The sequence below is a fragment of the Hemicordylus capensis genome, chromosome 2 (genome assembly GCF_027244095.1).
Source record: "Hemicordylus capensis ecotype Gifberg chromosome 2, rHemCap1.1.pri, whole genome shotgun sequence".
Classification (NCBI taxonomy): domain Eukaryota; kingdom Metazoa; phylum Chordata; class Lepidosauria; order Squamata; family Cordylidae; genus Hemicordylus; species Hemicordylus capensis.
Window position 1 is genome coordinate 410,654,544 of NC_069658.1, and position 21,328 is coordinate 410,675,871.

Consider the following 21,328-nt stretch of genomic DNA (forward strand, 5'->3'; position numbering starts at 1 on the left):
GACCTCTGTGGTTGAAATGTAATCATTTTCCTGGCTTTGCAGGACTGGAAAAGAACGAACGAAGGCGGATCGGTATGCTTTGGATTGTCAGGAGAAAGCCTATTGGCTAGTGCATCGAACACCTGTAAGTGAGGAACAGACATACATGTTAATCTAATGTCTCGATATGATTCTCAGTAGTAGTACTCTGAGCACTTTACAACATATAACACATTTGTTTAACCATTTCTGAGAGTATCATGTATGCATACACACCTGCACACCCTTGAGCACCTAGAAAGGCAAAAGGTGAACCTCTGGGGAACAGAGATCCTAAGCCAAAGAAATTTTATCCAGATGAAGAAGGGATTGTGCTGTTCAGTTTTTACAGTGGTTTATTGATTAATGTCAATAGTGCATTCATGCTGCACATCTGGAGTCCATACATGTTGGTGGTTTGGCTTCTGTTGCTTGCTTCCCTGTGTGTCCATCTGGCTCACATGCAATAACAGTGTGAGTGTTCGGTTTGCATGGCTGGTTTCCTATTTGTTACAAGTTATGCAAAAAAGGTACTTGCCCTGTTCAGGAAGTGCTCCCCGATAGCTCGCAGGGACTTCAGGGTAAATCTGGCCAATATGTGAACGTACACCTTCCATTCCAGAGGAGATGCGAGCTAAAAGCCCTGTGTGAAAAACACCCACTAGAGGCTGACAGGAAGGAGGCAAAGCTAGTGAACACAGTAGCCAATGGGGGTGGGAAAGTTGGGTTCACAGGATACTTAAAAATGTTAATGGCTGACATGTTGTACAGCATAATGTGGGCAGTTCAGCACCACCCGTGTCACTGCAAGGAGTTTTTCACACCAGGCTTTTCATTTGCATCTCCTCCGGAAAGGAGGGGGTGCATTCACATGATGGCCAAATTTACCCTGAAGTCCCTGCGAGCTGTTGGAGAGCACTTCACACACAATTCGGTTTTTTAAATTGCATGTTAGGGTGTAGCCTGATTTATATCTGGGGTAAAAAAAATCCACTTTTTAGTTGGGCTTTTGGGGGCAACTTTGAACTCGCATTAAAGCCTCTCAGTAAACCCACTGTAAAACCTGCTGTCTGGGAAAGCTCCAAGTGATTAAAATACTGCCTGTGGCATTATGGAACAGCCCTGTTCCACTACCATTTAAAATTGCACAATCACAGTTGCACAACTTGACTTCCATTATTTCCAATAGATGTAGTGTCACACAACTGAATTGCACAGTTTTAAGTAGTACTAGAACCAGCCAGGGCTATTCCACAATGCCACGGGCAGTGTTGTAATCACTTGAAGTGGTGCAGGCAGTGCTGACCCACCTGTCACACTGCACGACGACATATCAGCCATTGGATTTTTCTCACGCTATTTTAGCAGTACTATTGCAGCAGGCAGTTTGGGATTTACAGGTGTAGGCGTATGGGAGGAACTTCTCTTCCAACAGAGAGATAAGGAAGCCCAGAATATTCTGATTCTGCAGATGGGAAATATGAGGCACCAAGTCACTCAGGAAGCAATTGGAGAATTGAACCCATACCTTCTGACATCTGAGAAATGTGCACACCTTAAACTCTCTGTTGTGCTTATTTGGTTCCTTGCATTCAGCTGCTTCAGTCTGACCTGAGTGATTTCTGTTTCTGCAGGATTTTAATTGTAATGCCCCCTACCAATAGAAGAACAGGAGCAAAAATGATGCATGAAGCCATGGAATGTCTGCCTCCTCACTGCCTGCTTTCCCCCTATTCCTTTGGTTTCTCCATGCCTTGAGCTTCTCTTAAGGGTGCTTTTGATGAACTGGCCATGCTGGGTATAGACACTGAGCTGGGCACACAACACTAAGCTTCTGTTATTTTGGAGGTTCTTCTGGCAGATGCCAGTGGGGTTTTTCCTGAGCGGTACCACACTGATCACAGCATGCCGTATGGCCCTGACACATGCCAAGATGCTATGTTCCCTAATCCCAAATCATAATCAAAGATCCACTTTTAATTGTGCACACTGTGTAAGCAGCCAACTGAGAGCCCAGCAGTTAACAGACAGAGAAGGTATAAGCCTCCGGCAAATGTCCGCCTGTAATTGAAGTTTAGCTTGGGGGAAAAAGTACCATCTGTAGAAAGGGCCTCTGTGCCACAACAGCCCCTTTGGTCCCAGTTCATGCTCCCCGCTGAAGCTCCTTTGATCACGCTAGAGCTGAATTTGGATCTTTTTCTTTCTTGAGCTGTTTCTCCATTTTCCCCTCTTTTAAGATAGCACCGGCTGAGGTTTAATTATTGATGACCAAGCAGACATCAGATAGCTGATCAAAATTCAACTGTGCTCAAAGCAGATGTGGTAGTGGTACCAATCTGTTGGCTGTGTCAAGGCATGTCTTTCTTCAATGGGTAGTATTTTCTTTGAATCGTCCAGCTTCCCTGGCCAAGTTTTTGCCAACATATGCTATAAAGCATGTAGAAGTCACTCCTATAATTAGGATCGAAGTGGTGCAAAGAAGGACAAGGCACCTATACCTTTAATAGGTATGTAGAAAGGAGAATATTGGCAAGTGCCGCTTCTCTCCACTGTGCCCATTCTGTGCCCAAGGCTGCGTGCACTTTGGATTAAAAACAAAGCAAATTCAGGATCAAAGGTTTGCGTCAGAAATTTTGGGACCTGCATAAATTAAGCAAATACACTTACATCTGCCTATTGTTGCTTAATGTAAACATTGAATTTAGCAGTTGCAGAATATTGCATTAATTTATTATGCTTTTGCTAGCTGTGGATGGGGGAGCTGTTCTGTGCACTGAAGTCCTTGTCTTGGGGAAACCTATTGAGTCTTTCTGTGTCTTTGGAGATTTCCAACATATTTCAAAGTTTGCCATCAAAGACTTAAGGGCTAGAAACCTGATTTTCAAAATGGAAATTGCCATCTTCTGGATGTTGAATTCTCTATGCAGTATAACTCTGTGCTTTTTCTGTGCCCATGCAGAATTGCAGAATACACACACACACACACACACACACACACACACACACACACACAAAACTGATTATGGCATGTCACTATTTCTACAGCAAACACAGCATCTGAGCAAACGTATTGCCTGGTTTAAATTTAGATTTGGGAGACAAACCGGTGGAGCTGTTGTGTTAAGAGGAATGTCAAGGCAGCCTACACCTTCTTGTTTCAAAATTATTTGCAATTGTCTTCTAAATCATAAATTTAACCATGCCCAATATTATAAGTTTAGAATACACTTTGAAAAAGTATAAACATTTAATACAAATTTTAAGATGGTTCAAATGTGCAATTGGTCTGTTTTTGTTTTTGTTTGTAACAGCCAGGGATGCAAGAAACACTTGAGTATGGCTTAGACCGAGTGACTGATCCCAATGAAGATCAGGTAAACTAGGTAGGTTTGTATTCTCCAGTGTCACTCTTGTTATATTCTTGAGTGATGAGTTGTAAATCTGTATTGTAATGCATTCCTATGGCATATATAAACTGCAGCCAAGCAGTGTTCCCTCTAAGGTGTGCGCATGTGCACGCGTTCACAAGTTTTAAAATGTCTGCTCGGTTTATTTTAGAGTCTGCTCAGGTTGAATCAGGAAGGCCCCACTCTGAATGCACATGTGCACACATTGCCTTGATACTGCCACCGAAAACAGAATTCATTCCACGCACAGATGAAGAAAATTAGAGGAAACGAACACTGCAACCAAGCCAAGGTTGGCTGGTAAAAACTAAAAGCCCAATAGCTAATGGTGAAAATGGGTAGGAATGGAGAGGTACTATGGAGAGTACCATAAACATATTATGGAATCCTAGAAAACATTTGATCCACACCGATCACTGAATTTACAGTCCAGCAAAAAATTATGGAGTTCTAGCCAAATATGTAACACATTTTCAACAGCCAACTTCCTTGCTTTTTGTTCTTTTAATTTGAGGACAAAGGTGTATACATCACAGCTTTCAAATATTTTGTGAGTGGTTTTCTTGACTTAGTTCTCATTGAGGCAGTAAACTGTTGTGCCTTAAGTGTTTCACTTTGTTCAGACTACAGGTGGGAGGCTCACACCACTGAATGTTCCTCCATACAATCAATCAATCAATCAATCCCTGTATGTAAAATATATTGGCTGACATGTTCTGCAGCGAAATGCACATGACAGAAATATCAGGAAATTGGAGTATACATATTGTGCAGCAGCGTCACATATGTATTAGAACTTTTAATCTTTTCATTTGCTCTTAACCAGCGCTTAACCATTTCAGCTGTCAGAGGCAGATAATTGCTGTGGCCAAATGGGCTTGGTTGCCATGGAGACTGAAGAGAAGAGTTCAGTATTAGGGTTTACGATTTACCTTTTCCATTTAAGTGGAGATGGCTGACATGTCTTTTTTGAAAAGAGATCAAGAATCTGACAGCCTTTAGGGAATCAAATATAGACTGAAAAAATGTTATCAAGCCTAACTATGTTGCTCACAAATTTACAGTCCTATGGAGAGTAGGTTTTTGAATGATTCAGAAAGATATTAACACTGGATTTATCCACACATATAAAAGCCACAAAGCTTTCAAAATATTTATTTTCCTTAGTAATGTAGCATTGCTTGCACAATGCTTTGGAAGGGAAGCTTCTGGGCTACCTCCAATCTTTCCCCCACTCCCACCTAATAAATATTTTGCCTCTTTCAAAACTGTCTCGAAGAAGCCCTTCTAATGCTGGTGGGGAAGAGGCAGAGGCGTATCTAGGGAAAATAGCGCCTAGGGCAAGCACTGAAATTGCGCCCCCTGTCCAAGCATCTGACACCCATCTTTCAGATAACTACCATAATATCAGCTGAAAAATACAAGTCAAACTCGTTAATCTTTTAAACTTTCAAAAACTATTTAGCAGTGGACGTAGCCAGACCCCAAAATGCTGGAAAACTACAAATTTCGATATGCTGGGGCTCATGAAATACCCAAATACTATGTGTAGGTGTACTTGGAAAACTAAACAGAAGTGCCTGTCTAATTTTCTAATATGCATTGTAGCATCACTATTACATAAGTTTTAAAAATAAATGGAGAATTTGACTTTTCCCAGATATTCTGAAAATAATTAAAGGATATGCAGAGTAAACTGTGTCGCTGCTTGGAATATATTCTAGTATTTCAGAAAGACAGTTAAAATGAGAGAAAAAGAGCAAGAAACTCCCAGTGGCCTTAATACTAAGGATTTCACACTGATTCAAAGACAAACTCACCATTAATAGCCATATTAAGACATCACATTTAACTCACTTATCACAAGAAGCAAAGTAAGAGCAAATGAATACAATCCTAGCTCATAAGCTTCAGCTCAGTATTCACAAGCCCTGATTCTCTGTACATAGTGCAAAACTGAATATGTGTACAGTGACTTATATTATATTAAATTTCTTAAAAGTTTTTAACCTTTAGTCCCTTCTGGGGGCTTCCTAAAGGCTGTGGCGGGGGGGGGTCTGCAAAGATTCCCCACCGCCAGCCTCTTAATTCACCGCCACAGCCCATCCTGGGCTGATTTTCGGGCCTGTTTGGGCCTGCAAAGATTGGCGTGGTGGCCATTTTGGAGGCTGCCACGCATGCTCAAATTGCCTCTGCGAGGCCTGGCAAGGCCTAGGGCCTCGCAGAGACCATTTGAGCATGTGCGGTGGCCATTAAATTTTTTTTTTTTAATGGCCACCGAAAACAAAATGGCTGCCATGCATGCTCAAATGGCCTCTGTGAGGCCTGGCAGAGGCCATTTGAGCATTTGTGGTGGCCATTTTTTTCCCAGTGGCCATTAAAAAAAAAATTCATTTCAGAAAATGTCGCCCCCCCTTCAAGTGGTGCCCGGGGCACATGCCGTGCCTGCCGTACTCTAGATACACCTCTGGGAAGGGGAAGATTGAAGGAGGAGATCTGAGTGGACTTCCTCAAGACCCTGAGAGCCAAATGACAAGCTCATCATTAATTGGTAGACTTAACAAAGACATACATTGGACATGCCCCGTTTTGATGTAAAAGAACAGCTGCAGAAGGACCCAAACCATGCATGCAGGGGTGGTGGGGAGCTATTTTGCTGCAAATAGCTATTTAGGGGCAATAACTGTGGGGGTGTCGGGTGGGGATGGGGGTGAGGGGAAATGGCACAGGGCGGGATGTTAATCCTCCCTGCATACTGTACTTCGAGGCCTCCTACAGTTTTTGTTGTTATTGTTGTTGCATCAGAGGGGCACTCCCAGTTTAGTGTTAAGCCTGTCAGCTAATTATGATCTTAACATAACATGTAGTTTGATTTTCAGATCATTGTGAGGGGAAGATAATGGGGGCAACGGGCTTTAAAGGGACAAAAACTCCATTAGGGCAAGAAAGGCACACATACTGGATGGGCCCTTAAATACGTATTTCCCCTTTTTGTGTGTGTTTTTATTCAGCAGCTGTGGGGCAACTCTATCTGGATCAGGATTATGATGTATGGGGAGAAGGTGTTCTTTAACCCATTCACTTTGTCCTGTGGTTTTGACAAAAATAATTTAAAAAGCTCATATTTGTCATGGAAGAAAAGTTGCTGAGTATTTGAAGGGAAGGATGGAGGAAGGAGAACTGATCCACCCCAGCCACCTTCCTTCCTGCTGAGGTGGGAAGGAGAATGGATGGGATTATTTTCAGGGAAAGTTGGCTTCTCCCCAGCAACAGCTACTAGCAGCTTGAATGCTGGCAAAACACAGTTCCTCAGCAGGCTGATACAGTAGTTTCAAGTAAAATGTCTGGATTCCACAGTGTCAGATGCACTAGCAGGGGAAAGAATTTGGATTCCCCACCATGCTAGTTTTGTTAGGAATATGCAAAAAGGCAGTTATCTGGAAAAGCCCACTTGAAAGGATTGCCAGCTCTGACTGAAGCTATTCCTAGAGATTCTTTCCTCCCATATTTTTCACAAAATTAAGTCATTACATTCTCCAAGAGTGTTTTCAATAGTCACCGGGATATTTGGGAAATCCCAGCACAATCCTAGAGGACTGGCAGCCCTGTCACTTGATGGTATTTTGGTGGAGGTGAGGAATGCATAATGTGCTGATGCTTTTCAGCTTCCCTTCTCTCAGATAAATGTCCTCACAAAAATGCAGATATGAAAAGTCACCTTAAGTGCTGTCAGAATGAAATAGCAAAAGTGCATTTGAAAGAAAGACATTTTGAGAATTTTCTCTCTCGAGAAGTAGTGAACTTATATGGGCCTGATAGGCTATCCTTTGCTCTCAGCCACAGACATGTTCCCTCAGGATCAGAACTATGCATGTGCATAAATGTATATGTGAAGAAAATCAAATCCTATAAATAATAGAGGACTATATCTGTCACATTGCAAATCAATTTTTTAAAAATTAGTAGTTAAAGAAATCTAGCAGCTCTCTCTTTCCATATACTTTTAGATAGTTTAAACTCTCAATCTGAAACATGGAATCAACCAAGTTTTTACAGTTTTTGTTTTATTTTGTTCTTGTTTATGTGTAATTTATATTTTACTAGCCAACCCCGCACAGAGCATCTGTGCGGTGCTTTGGGGCCGGCTGTTTCCCCCTTCCTTTTGCCCCGGTCTCTCCTCTCTTCCCCTTCCCTCCGGCCTGCGATCTCCAGCCCTCCTCCCCTCCTGTTCCTCCCCCCACACAGAGCCTTTCACTCCCCCGCCTGCTGCCCGCCTTTCTCTCCCCGCCTTTCTCTCCCCCCCGCCCGCTGCCCTCCGCCGCCTTTCTCCCCCCGCCCGCTGCCCTCCGCCGCCTTTCTCCCCCCGCCCGCTGCCCTCCGCCGCCTTTCTCCCCCCGCCCGCTGCCCTCCGCCGCCTTTCTCCCCCCGCCCGCTGCCCTCCGCCGCCTTTCTCCCCCCGCCCGCTGCCCTCCGCCGCCTTTCTCCCCCCGCCCGCTGCCCTCCGCCGCCTTCCTCCCCCCCGCCCGCTGCCCTCCGCCGCCTTCCTCCCCCCCGCCCACTGCCCGCCGCCGCCTTCCTCCCCCCCGCCCGCTGCCCTCCGCCGCCGCCTTTCTCTCCCCCCCGCCCGCTGCCCTCCGCCGCCGCCTTTCTCTCCCCCCCGCCCGCTGCCCTCCGCCGCCGCCTTCCTCCCCCCCGCCCGCTGCCCTCCGCCGCCGCCTTCCTCCCCCCGCCCGCTGCCCTCCGCCGCCGCCTTCCTCTCCCCCCCGCCCGCTGCCCTCCGCCCCCGCCTTCCTCCCCCCGCCCGCTGCCCTCCGCCGCCGCCTTCCTCCCCCCCGCCCGCTGCCCTCCGCCGCCGCCTTCCTCCCCCCCGCCCGCTGCCCCCCTCCGCCGCCTTCCTCCCCCCCGCCCGCTGCCCCCCTCCGCCGCCTTCCTCCCCCCCGCCCGCTGCCCCCCTCCGCCGCCTTTCTCCCCCGCCCGCTGCCCCCCGCCGCCGCCTTTCTCCCCCGCCCGCTGCCCCCCGCCGCCGCCTTTCTCCCCCCCGCCCGCTGCCCCCCGCCGCCGCCTTTCTCCCCCCCGCCCGCTGCCCCCCGCCGCCGCCTTTCTCCCCCCCGCCCGCTGCCCTCCGCCGCCGCCTTTCTCCCCCCCGCCCGCTGCCCTCCGCCCCCGCCTTTCTCCCCCCCGCCCGCTGCCCTCCGCCCCCGCCTTTCTCTCCCCCCCGCCCGCTGCCCTCCGCCGCCGCCTTTCTCCCCCCCGCCCGCTGCCCTCCGCCGCCGCCTTTCTCTCCCCCCCGCCCGCTGCCCGCCGGCGGCCACTGCTGGCACTCCCACCCCTCAGTCCTCACTTCAGAACTCTTGCAGCCTGTTGAGAGAGTTCCGCTGCCAAATCCTGGGCATGCATGACCCACTCATCCCCTCTGGCGCCAGGCCAGGGCCAGTCCTTCCCACTGCCTCCCGCTTCCCAGTCCAGGCTGCAGCCGCAGGCTCCCCCCTACAGCGCTCTCGCTCGCTCCCCACTGCAGCCCATTGACCGGGCCGTTCCTTGCTGCTGCCACCACCATGGCCGCTCGTTCTCCTCAGGCTGCTGAAAGGCCCAGGCCCATCCCTTGCCTGCCTGACTCTCTCTGACAATGATCTCTGTAGTGCCAAACAGCAGCAGTGTTTGACTGGGCCCTTCCTTGCTGCTAGTGCTGCCACGCTCGCTCGTTCCCTTCAGGCTGCTGACAGGCTCAGGCCCGTCCCTTGCCCTCCTTTCTGTCTCTCTTCCCCCTCCCTTCTTTCTCTCTTTCTCTCTCCTCCACTCACTCTTTCCCCTCCCTTCATTTTTTTCTCTCGCTCCCTCCCTCAGTTAACAGATTTTGTTCATCTTGTTTCCTCATTTAATTCACACAACGGCAGCCTCCTTCTCCTGAAGGGGCGCTTTCCTCCCTCACGACCCGTCTTTTTGCAGACCCCTGCCTGCTTTCCTTTTATATATATAGATTCCTCTCCTCTACAATCAAGAACATCTTCTGACCAGTAACAGTTGCATTCCAACTGACCTTAACCATCACAGGCTCCTCCTTCTTATCTGCATAGGGAATCCCCACTGCCAAATCTCCACAGTGCCACAGGCTCCTCCTCCCTATCTGCATATGGAATCCCCACTGCCCAATCACCATGGTGCTTCTGGTCTCACAGGCTCCTTCTCCCTATCTGCATATGGAATTTCCACTGCCCAATCGGGTGCTTCTGCTTGCAAACTCTCAGCCAATCACCTCCTTTCTATCACGTCACCACGCATGGCCCGTCTTGGAGAATTAATAATATATATACTTTAACTGCTTTGTATTTTTGGTGTGTACAGTATTATTGTAAACTTTGAGCTTCAGATTGGGGAGCAGTATGGTATACATTTGAAACACTCCAAACCACTTCACTTTTAGATGGAGCCCTTTGTCCCAAGTCCTTCTGGTGCTGTTGTTTATCCATTTCTAGCGCAGTTGTGCAAAATCAGAGCAGGAACTCTGTAATCAGTGACAAATAAATACATCTACTGAATTTATAGAGATATTTTCATGAGCTCCTGTATTGATAGGTAAAAACACATGGCTAGTGGTCAAAACCATGAGCAATTCACTAGGAGTTTTGCTACTTCCCTCAGTTCTTGGATGTGTCATGTACAGTTGAATTTCTTGGCTAGATGAACATGAAGGTGACAACCTTAAACCAATAGTTGGCTGCATGCATACAACAAATTATAAAGGAAAATAAATTAATATGAAATGATTAAGTAGTGGAAAGTTCGGAAGAAAAAATGGATACCTAGGTAAAACTATTGTGTTTCAAATAGCAAATACAACATTTCATTAAGAGCTTTATTGCTCTCTAAAATAATAACGATGTTCTCCCTTTCTTTTCTTTTTCTCTCTCCAGTCTCTTTTTCTTCGATGTGTGTATGGCCTTCCTGTCTGTGAGGTCCTTGGTTGATTGTTCTGTAGAAGATAACTTCCATGAGTCACATTTTATTCTTTCCTTGCTGTTCTCCTTTATGTAAGGGGTATACCTTTAAGAAACATAAAGATGGAGATTAGTGGGAAGGAGAGATGTATCTAATTTAATTCAGCTGACTTTTCAATACTAAATTTTGCTTTGTGTGGATTAGCTACACACTCTTCAATTATGTAACTTTGCTCACTGTTGGAAACTGATGGAGTTTGATTGTGACTATGGACCCTTTAATGGGGTAATGAAAAGGGGATCTACGAACTCTAATGAAGAGAGCTGGTCTTGTGGTAGAAGCATGACATGTCCTCTTAGCTAGGCAGGGTCCACCCTGGTTGTATATGAAAGGGAGACTAGAAGTGTGAGCACTGTAAAATATTCCCCTTAGGGGATGGAGCTGCTCTGGGAAAAACATCTAGGTTACAAGTTCCTTCCCTGGCATCTCCAAAATAAGAGAGAGTCCTTCCTGTAACCTTGGAGAAGCCGCTGCCAGTCTGTGTAGACAATACTGAGCGAGACGGACCTGTGGTCTGACTCAGTATATGACAGATTCCTTCGTTCCTAACGTGGTGTGCTGGAAATGTATCTGTCCACACACACACGCCACTAGTCTCCAGCATTCCATCACACTAGAGTGATCAGACAATAGGTACAAGGTTAGGGGCTATGCTAATTTGATTCTCAGGATCACTAGGAGCAGGGAGCTAATTTAGTGCCCTCTCTGGTGAATTCATCAGGCACATCTCTTTATTTTCTCCAATATTATTGAATAATTTTCATTCATTACTAAGCAGGAAAGTAATGCTCTGGCTGCGCTTGGTGACAGTTCTACCCATCACCTATGACACAATGGCCCAGTCACAAAGAAAACCACTGGGAGAACAATGGGCACCTTTTTCTTTGCATTAAATTTGGGAGCATGTGTTTATGTGGATTTCTGGTCAATGCCCACATAAGTAGATGTGCACATACACTGTGCACAGATTTTTGCCTGTAAAGTCAAGTGTATAGTGAAGAAGCCCTCATATTCACAGCACAGATTTTCAACCTTAGAAGTCAATGGCATCACACCATGAAGCAACTTCTGGTGCTCGCTTTTGGTTGTAATGCATTTGTTTGACTGGCAGGTGGCTTTAGTTTCAAGGGCAGTTCATACAAAGGAATTAAGGGCATAACTGGACGTGACATCAGAAAACCTGTGAAACATGTATCTGAAACTATGTGGCAGGAAAGCAGTTGGAGGGGATTTTGAGCTGGCAAGGGTTATACACCTCTTCCCTCCTCTCTGGTCCTCTGTTCAAAATGCCCCTGCCAGTGTTTTTCCAAGAGAGAGAAAGCTGTCAGGGCCCTGCTACACATATCTGCATGTTAACTTGCATGGCAGCACACAAAGTGAGTAAGCACTTGAATGAAAAGCATAGAAGTAAAAGGGCCTCCACAAAACTTCAGGGTTTTCCTGAAAGCCTAGGCTTGGCACGCCTCTCCTCTGTTTCCATCAGTTTATTCCAAACAAAGTCACGGCATGAGACTTCAAAGGGAGCTGCAGGAACAAACAGCCTGCAGTTAATTTCTAGCTTTCAGTTGCTTGCTGGCTGGTGGATGACACACAACATCATCTGAGCTATTTAAATCACAGCATAAGCACAGCAGACATTGTTTCCAAGGCTTTTAATTGCAGTGTTTATGTTTTGCAATGTGTCGGTTCCTGTCGCCTTTAACTAATACAGAATGATCTAATCTCTGTCTCCTAAATGAATCTATATTAGCTCCATTAGAATAACTCTGTAATTAAATGCACACACATATGCAGGCTGCAAAGGAGCAGGCAATACCATATTGTAACAGTATCATATGGCGAACAGAAACTCTTCACATCAGTGTACTCTTTGTTAGATGAACTGGGTGCATACTAGTCTGAGTTTGTTTTTAATTGATAAAGGGGTCTAAATAAAAGATGGATGCCTCTTCAAGTGCAGCTTTGAACATAGACCCATAGATTTATTTTTTTGTTTTGCTATTTATTTTCCTTTGTTTTACAGAAAAAAACCATGGATGTTTACAGGAGAGAGGTAATTTCTCTTTTACGTCTGTAATAAATATTTATTTTTCATGATTGTTTCTGTTAGTAGTGATAAAGGTCTTCTTCTAATAAAAGCATACTAGCTGGGCTGGGCACAGAGGATCTGCTCCTCTAGTTTGCCGGCCCAGCCTGCCACCACCACCTTCTTTGCCCGCCTGGAGCTGCCACCTCCTCCCCCCACCTGCCCTCAGCTGCCTTCTTCTTCTTTTCCACCGCCTGCCCAGCCTCCCGGCCTCACTGCTGTTTTCTCGTTGGCCATCCATCCAACTGCCAGTCACGGCTGCCTGGCCCCTCAACCACCTGCCCGCTGGTCGCGGCCCCCTCCCGCCTGAGGTTTTCTTCAGCCGGCTAATGGGCCTGCCACCACCACCCCTGCCATATTCTCCCTCTTGCCCATCCCCATCGCTATCAGCAGCTGCTCACGAACTCTCACAAGAGCTGCCACTCATGGGATTAGTGACGGGTACATTTAAGAGAAATATATATAAATATTGTTCCTAGATGCTGTAAGTAAGATTCTTATTGTAGCAGTCTAGGGATTTCTCTGACTGACCCAGCTGCTTGTCATGCTTGGGGCCAGTCTGGAATTAATTATTCTTTAAAAAATAAAATAAGTGACACATTACCAGCCAGATTTGTTTCTAGACCTATTGCTATAGTTAACCCTTCTGATATTGCTACAGTTAACCCTTACCTTTACATACAGAGAGGTAAAAGTTAACTGGGGATCTACACCCAGTTAGGGTTTATTTACTTGCATCCTGCATCCTTGGCTTAGCCCCTGCTTTTTCAACAGTGGGCAAACTATCTTTTCAGAACTGATTCAATACATTTTTGTGCTGGAGCCATAAAATCCAACCTCCACCTCCTGCCAGCAGTGTGTGTGTGTGTGTGTGTGTGTGCGCGCGCGCATGCACCCACACACCTGCCAGTTATTTAATAAATGACAGTTTTTTGCTCACTAGCCACCCCATTCTGATTAATAGTAGGGCCAGCCTTTTGTTTTCCTCACCCGCATCTGCCAGTTTCCAGCCACTTGAAAAGCAGCATTGGTATTAGAAACCACCTGGATTTCAATCCCATCTCCTGTCCCTGCAGTCCACAAACACTTGTGACATCCATCCTATGCTGGGCCCCAGCCTCTCTTTATGGCAGAGGTGAGTGATTACAGAACCAGTACAGGCTATGCATTTTTGCATGGAAATGGTTCTGGTGATTCCATACATACTGCCTTGTTTGTTTCTCACATATGCAGAACTAATAGTCCAGGAGGCCACCTTCTGGGCAGTCCCCTAAGCACTATTTTATGTGAGATTACACAAGGTTATGGAAGAAAATAACTAGCTTCTTGATTGATAGGTTAGGCTTTCACTCAAGTGTCTGCTGTTCTGCTAATATAACCAATATTGTATGTCTTCATAGATCATGTACTACCAGCAGGCCATCATGAAGACTACAGTGAAGTCATCTGTCTCCCTGGGAGGGTAAGGTCTGACATTCTTTGAAGCTATTCACGCGCGCACTGAAAATCAAACTAAGGAAGCCAAGCCTGGTTTTCGGTGCGAATGTGTACCCGATCCCAGCAGTGACTCAGCGGCAAACTTGCCTAGGCAGCGACCCTTCAAAATGAGGTTAGGAGAGCTTGCAGCCACGGCTAGCAGGCTGAGGAGATCCCAGGCAGGCTCATCCATTGCACTGCAGGTGTGCTGACCCCTGCGATTTCCCAAATGCAGGAAACTCGACTGCATAATTTGTGGGAGGGAGGGAGGATCCCCATAATGCACCACTTACTCGTGTGGTACATTATTAGAGCTCTGGGGGACAGGGGGCATGCAGGAGGGTACCCTGGCCCTCTGAGCCACCGTCAGCAGCCGGTAGTCGTCTGGGCGGGTGATCTGCCCACCAAAGAGGACACCGTCGATCATCTGTGGGGAGGTAAGCTCTTTAGGGCTTCCTCTCTGCTAACCTTCTTGCCCTTTCTCACTGCTCGTGAGAAATGGCTCTTTTTGTCCTTCATGAACTCAGTTATTTTAATTAAGGTGATTCGACTAGTGGGTTGTTTTCTTTTAAAGATAGAACTGCCAGGCTATTGCCTGCCTTTAGCATACACTTTCTGACCTGGAAGGCTTGCCTTCTAATAGATTATTATTACTCAACAGGGAGAGAAATGCACTCTGCACTCCTCTTTATGATTAAGCAAGGGCTGAGCCCAGCACGGAATATGCACAGCTGTAGTAATCTGTGGCACAGCTATAGCAATCTGTGTTTGATTTGCTGATAGGCACCTCTGTCTTTTGAACTGCAAAACCTAGCTCACTCTGGGGCCAAGGCCCCTCTTTATATATTATGCTTCTTTACACCAGACAACTCTCAAGTTAACAAGCAACTTGTGTGAGAAGGGGCATCCTCAGGACATTTTCTGGGGATGGGGAGGGGGGCAAAGCTAGCAATCCAGTACCCCCTCCTTGGGAGTATGCCCCACTGAATTCAGTAAAAACTAGCTTGATGGGGGGGCTGCCCCATCCCTCCCTGGATGCTTGTGTGTGTGTGTGCGTGTGTGTTTCCATTTTAATATTTCCATGGTCAACTACTAGACCGTCTGAATCCTAGTCCACATTATTTTCAACAATAATCTTCCTTCCTTGCAGCCACCTAATGAGAGGAATGGTTGTTTGAATAGTAGTTTTTTCAAAAGGGAAGAATGACCTATTTGTTATAGGAGCTTGACAGAAATCAAGCCTCTTGGATTATTTTTCCAGATTTGTCAATAAATGACTGCTGATTCCCTTGACTAAGGCTCTTGAACATCAGCTATTGCATAGAGCAGGAGTTGTCCTTTCACAAGAAAGCCCTGCCCATCCTAAAGATAAACTTATTATTTGAAGCTTCCACCTCTGATATGGCATTGTTTGCTCATCTGTGAAAGTAATTCAGCTTGAGTCTTCAAACAACAAAGATCCCAAAAAACACATCTTTCTTAGATCTGCTCTCCTCGGGGCATTTTTGTTGTTTTTCTCTATTTGTAGCCTCTTGAGTTCCCCATGTCTCTTTCCTTATATGATTTAAGAGTCAAAGTCCTTCATTTATGTTTTAAACAATTATAGGTTTTTTGTAATATATGAAAGGTTTGACAGGAAAACATCACCTGCATATAATTTCAAACTTTTAAATCTTCCGTTATTATCCCCACACTCTCTTCCCCCTACTTATTAATGGTTCTGGGAGCAATGTCTGACAATACTTGAATGCTTGCACTGCCTGTTATTGTTGATTCATTTTGATTGATGATATTATGAACTAATTGTCTCATTCTGTCACTATAAAATGTAACTAAAATGGCTCTTGGGTTTTGCAGCTGAATTTGACTATACCCTACATACAAGTTTTAAATAAATTGAGTCTTCTTCCTCCAAGAGTCTTGCTGTTTTTTCCTCATAAATGTAATGAGACAATCTTGAAGTTCCAAAAGTGTATGCATAAGGGATCTACATGGCCTCTTGAGGCAAAATTGTCCCCAGCAGAAGCATCTTCAATGATGAGCTTTCTGAAGATCTACAAAAACATACACAAAGTTATCTGTTGAATGGCATGTGTGAACAAGCAATGCTAGGAGGTATTGCCAGGGATTATTATGGCAAAGGTCAGGTCCCACGGTGTATCCTGAAGATCTCAAGATTCTAGCGAGGGCTGGGCTTTTGTCTGTCTGTGTCTTAAAGGTAATGTGGATCTACCAGGACTAGGCACTGGCCAGTAGAGGTCCAATCCCTCATGTATTTCCATTCTTTTATGACTTCACTAATCAATTGGCATGTTTAGAAAAAACATATGGTACAGCTCTTCCTGGACCATATCATTTCAGATTGCAAATGGGGGGACTGCATGTTTGAATGATCTCCCATGCTACACACACACACACACACACACACACACACACACACACACACACTCACAGAGCAAGAGAGAAACCTCTGCATATAAGATGGATATATGCAGGGAAAAGGCTAGGCTATATCATTTGTCTTTGACATACCAGATTTCCACAGACAGGTTTTTGATGTGCAGGTAAAATTCCTCAAACACACAATCCTTCATCTATGTTCCAAGCTAGTCAAGGAAGGACTACACTCATGTGATTAGAGAATGTGTAGTTCAGCTCTGAGAACATAAGAACAGCCCTGCTGGATCAGGCACAAGGCCCATCTAGTCCAGCATCCTGTTTCACACAGTGGCCCACCACATGCCACTGAAAGCCACAGGCAGGAGTTGAGGGCATGCCCTCTCTCCTGCTGTTACTCTCCTGCAACTGGTAATGAGAGGCATCGTGCCTCTGAGGCTGGAGATGGCCCACAGCCACCAGACTAGTAGCTATTGATAGACCTGTCCACCATGAGTCTGTCTAAATCCCTTTTAAAGCCATCCAAGCTGGTGGCCATCACCACATCCCATAGCAAAAAATTCCATAGATTAATTATGCGCTGTGTGAAATTAATCAATCTGAGTTTCCAATAACTGAAGGAGACTCTTGGTACAGCTCAGCCACTCTTTTGAAACAGGCTTTCTTAGAGAGTTGGTTCCAGTTTCACAACCAGGGTCATGTTGTGGTAGGCCTGGTGGGAAATGCCAAGTGTTTATATCTTGCATCAAAATATTGAAATGTTCTTCACTGTTGTGAAATCACTCAAGATCTGTATTAATAGTTTTATTCTTACTGGCTGGTGTCCAGACTGAGTTACTCAATATTATTACTCAGGAGGTACTCTAAAGGATGGCATAGTTTCAGTGGGGCTTCTGTCAGGTAATTTAGTCAGGACATCAGCCACTGTTATGGTTAGAATACTGCCCAAAGATGACCATCCCGTTTTTATCTCCAATGTTTCAGAATAGTTAAGTACAGTGAACAGTTCCGCTCCAATGACCCCATCATTTCTGGATGCCTTCCTAGCAACCCCTGGCTCTCAGATGATGTGGATTTTTGGGAGCTGAATGCAAAGCTGTACGTATTGCATTTTTCTTCTGCTTGTGAGTTATAATGACATTTAGAGAGATATTGACTCCTATGACATTTTTGTACGTCAGAGAAACTTTTAGCTATTTATGGATTTCAGTTTCTTCACCACTCTTCTTTCTGATTATCTGCTTCAAATGCTTGGTAGGTAGGGTTACCTTGTCTTCATCTGGATGAAACACCTTTGCCTTTAAAAGTGCCAAGGCACAGAGAAAGGATGCAGTTGTTGTGCTGCTTGCCATCTTGCTCCACTCAGTCATCCATTCTTTTGTTTTAGTGAGCAAGAATTCAGTTTTTCAGGCAAAAGGACCAATAAAATAGTGGCTTATGCATCTTTTTCTGGTGTTTCATACCTTTTAAAGGGACAGACACCATATCTAGAAGAGGACCTTGCACCCATATTGTTGGAAACTTGCTCTCCATTGAGCCTGATTTATTGAGATGTACCAGGCATGGCTCCCCCCCCCCCAAAAAAAGCAGAGAAGAGATTTATATTGTGAATTCTAAACAATGTAGGTTTTATATTCATATTATATAACAAATGGTAAGCAAGAGCCAGTTTAAGCTTCATGCTTGAAAATATCTGAATAGCTAATGAGGGTACGCTCTGCTGTTGACTGCTGATTCTACCACAAGTTTGTTTCCTCTTGTAATAGTGTGCATTCTCCAGAAATGTAATTAGGATTCATACTTTGTTCTGTGACAACGAAACAATTTGTTCTGTGAATGAGTCAGTGAAATAATTATGTTGTAAGTCAAAACAGCACCAGACCCTTTAGATATAACAATCTTGCCATATACAATGATATCAGTTTCTTTAGTGGCCTAATCTCAGGAGTTCATTTTGATGTATTTGAGAGCAGTGAAAAAATAGCTTTGTAGCCAACTTAGGATGTGTGTATGTGTGGGAGAGAGCTTCTGCTTTCTTTTAGTATCCAAGAATAGATGAACAGCTTGACTCTCACAGAGAGAGAGAGAGAAATTGCCTTACTTGTAATTCATCTTTTGTAGGGTTGAAACCCCGACAAAAGCACGAGTGGAAAGATGGGCCTTCAATTTTAGTGAGCTGATGAGGGATCCCAAAGGCCGCCAGAGCTTCCAGCTGTTCCTGAAGAAAGAGTTCAGTGGTGGGTTTGAAATTGTGTTTGCTTTTTCACCTCTTTAGCTGTCTTGTGCTGTACTGGAACTCAGCAATGTCACACTTGGCTAGCTGAGATGAATTTCGTTTGGTGAAAGCCATTTCCTTTTACAAGAGTTGAGGTGATAACAGAGTACATCCACAACGAGAATAAAACTATCAAGAATAAAATAAAGCTCTTGCCTATGGAGTTAGTACTGTATGTACAAAACCATCTAGTGGCACAGAACATAAAACAGCACCAAACCTGTAACCACAAAGGTACTTCAAATTCTGAGGTGTTTTAAAAGGGCATGAAAACAAGAAAACCTTTGAAAATTACAGATCTCTCTGTACCTGGGAGACCACATACAACCATGGAATAAAATAGGATGGACAGATGCAGAAGAACACAGGATTTGTGTGCATTTCATATTTGTGCAGAATAAGAAATTTTGGCAAGAACAGCTTGTCATGCAGGGCTGAGAGGAGCTGTATCTGCTGGGAAGTTCCCTCTTCTAGACAACTAATAAAATTGTCTCATTTGCACCCAGCCACCCTAGGTTTAAGTCACTAGTCAGCAGGACACTAACCCTATTCAAACATTAAGGGCATGCACATGAGCAGTAGTACCCGGGCCTGCACAGCCCTACCTGGGTAGGGCTGCTCATGTGGAGCGCTGGGATCAGTCCCAGTCCTGGTGCTGCCTGCTGGGTCACCTTTTTACTGGGCTTTTACTGAGACAGAAGGGTGTGAGTGTGCTCTTCTACCCCAATCCCTGCCTGTAGCCTGAGCAGCCACAGAGCTGAGTGGCTAGAGCTCCCAGCAGTGGGGACATTGTAGGATTCCTCACACGGCGTATTGTGGGATTTCTGGAAGCCAGGCTTTGTTTCCCCAGCTTCCAAATGGCCACACTGCTCTCAGCAGCATGGCTCATATGGGCATGCGAGCAGTGCAGCCAAAGAAAAGGAAAGGATCACTGGGGTGGCAGGGGGAGGTAGTTGTGATCCTGCCTCCTCCCACAGTCATCTCCACCCCGGTTACAGGATCGTGTGTTGTTTGTGCATTCAGATATCGGCATAAAAGTGCATGTGTTTGTGTGAATGATTGTACCTGTGTTTCTTTTAAGAGTGAACCTGGGTATGGACCTACCAAATGCAGATACAGAAAGGAAATGTAGTGCTGTATGTGCATTCAACATAACATGAATAATTGTAAGTGTGTACAGATCTGTATGTGTGTGCACTGTACACAGAGCTAGTCTTGTGGAAGCAAGCATGACTTGTCCCCTTATCTAAGCAGGGTCTGCCCTGGTTGCTTATGAATGGGAGACTTGATGTGTGAGCACTGTAGGATATTCCCCTCAGGGGATGGAGCCACTCTGGGAAGAGCAGAAGGTTTCAAGTTCCCTCTGTGGCTTCTCCCAATATAGGACAAGATTTTTTTATTGAACCAACGAGCTACCAAAGCATACAGTGAGAGAGATTCCTGCTTGCAACCTTGGAGAAACCACTGCCAGTCTGTGTAGACAATACTGAGCTAGATGGACCTATGTTCTGACTCAGTATATGGCAGCTTCCTATGTCCCTATGCATTGACAATAATATATTAATAGGGATATTGTCTAACACACTTTTATATTGCCCAACACTGTTTCCCCTTCCATTTCCATTTAGGGGAAAATCTGGGATTTTGGGAAGCTTGTGAAGATCTGAAGTATGGAGACCAATCCAAGGTGAAGGAAAAAGCAGAAGAAATTTACAAGTGAGCATAGTATTAGTACAGTATTAGAAAAATCTTGGTGTATTTTTCTTCCTTTTTTTTGGTAATAGGGAATACCACCAAAGTGAATGTTTATTTCATTAAATTGGGGTGGTGGTGGTCTTAAAGCATTGGTAATCCATCATGCATCTGATGGAGTGGACCATAAAAACTTTCTCTATGTAAAAAGTCACTTCAGAGAGGGAAGAATGGCCACATGAATCTATCGTAAGAACAGCAAAGAGTCTTGTAGCTTTCATAGACTGCAAGACCAAAATGGTTTTTTTTGGAATTGTTTCTATGGTAGGCATCCTAAGAATGCATGCATATGCAATGTAGGAATTTTACTCCGTATTAATCTACTACTACTACACTAGTAGATTTAACTAGTCACATGGTCTGAGACCTTTGTATTGAGTAGGCATAAGAGTATCCTAACTGGATGTACAACAAAAACTATTAAAAAGCCTCTTAATTAGGGGATTGTTCATAATAACATTAATGCTGCACATAATTAGATAAACACGTTATTTAGAATGGAGAATAATATATGAGATATGCGAGACCCTTGCAATATCCATTCATGTTAAAGGTCAAGAAATGCACACTATTAGTGGATCTGCCCTGGCAACTTCAAGAATCTCCACGCATTCTTTGTACCCCATTTTAAGGCTTATGTCATCCCATCCCACCCCCAATTTCATTATTTTAAATTTCAGAACTTTCTTGGCACCAGGAGCAAGACGCTGGATCAATATTGATGGCACCACTATGGGTATCACAGTCAGAGGCCTCAAACACCCTCATCGTTATGTCTTAGATGCTGCACAGACTCATATTTATATGCTCATGAAAAAGGTTTGTCATTTTTGCTCATAAAACCAAACTGTCAGTCTTTTCCAGTTATCTGTGGCTTCACTGTAGCCCCCACACAAACGTATTTGAAAGAAATAGTTCTTG

General features: G+C 45.0%; 1 protein-coding gene and 1 long non-coding RNA gene across 5 annotated transcripts in view; one reads left to right on the forward strand and one right to left on the reverse strand.

Annotated features, from left to right (window-relative positions):
* The window catches only part of RGS9 (regulator of G protein signaling 9), a 90,193-nt gene that overhangs the window by 42,357 nt on the left and 26,508 nt on the right, over nt 1-21,328 (forward strand). For all 4 annotated transcript variants that reach the window (XM_053292244.1, XM_053292247.1, XM_053292246.1 and 1 more), the window contains 8 exons: nt 43-124; nt 3,330-3,392; nt 12,445-12,474; nt 13,908-13,969; nt 17,365-17,478; nt 18,502-18,617; nt 20,284-20,371; nt 21,088-21,226. In XM_053292244.1, coding sequence (XP_053148219.1) covers nt 43-124; nt 3,330-3,392; nt 12,445-12,474; nt 13,908-13,969; nt 17,365-17,478; nt 18,502-18,617; nt 20,284-20,371; nt 21,088-21,226 — 694 coding nt within the window. The remainder of the gene's footprint in view (nt 1-42; nt 125-3,329; nt 3,393-12,444; nt 12,475-13,907; nt 13,970-17,364; nt 17,479-18,501; nt 18,618-20,283; nt 20,372-21,087; nt 21,227-21,328) is intronic.
* LOC128343342 (uncharacterized) overlaps nt 10,265-21,328 on the reverse strand; it is a 30,253-nt gene continuing 19,189 nt past the window's right edge. Inside the window, exon 2 of the long non-coding RNA XR_008315486.1 lies at nt 10,265-10,466. This is a non-coding gene — a long non-coding RNA (uncharacterized LOC128343342). The remainder of the gene's footprint in view (nt 10,467-21,328) is intronic.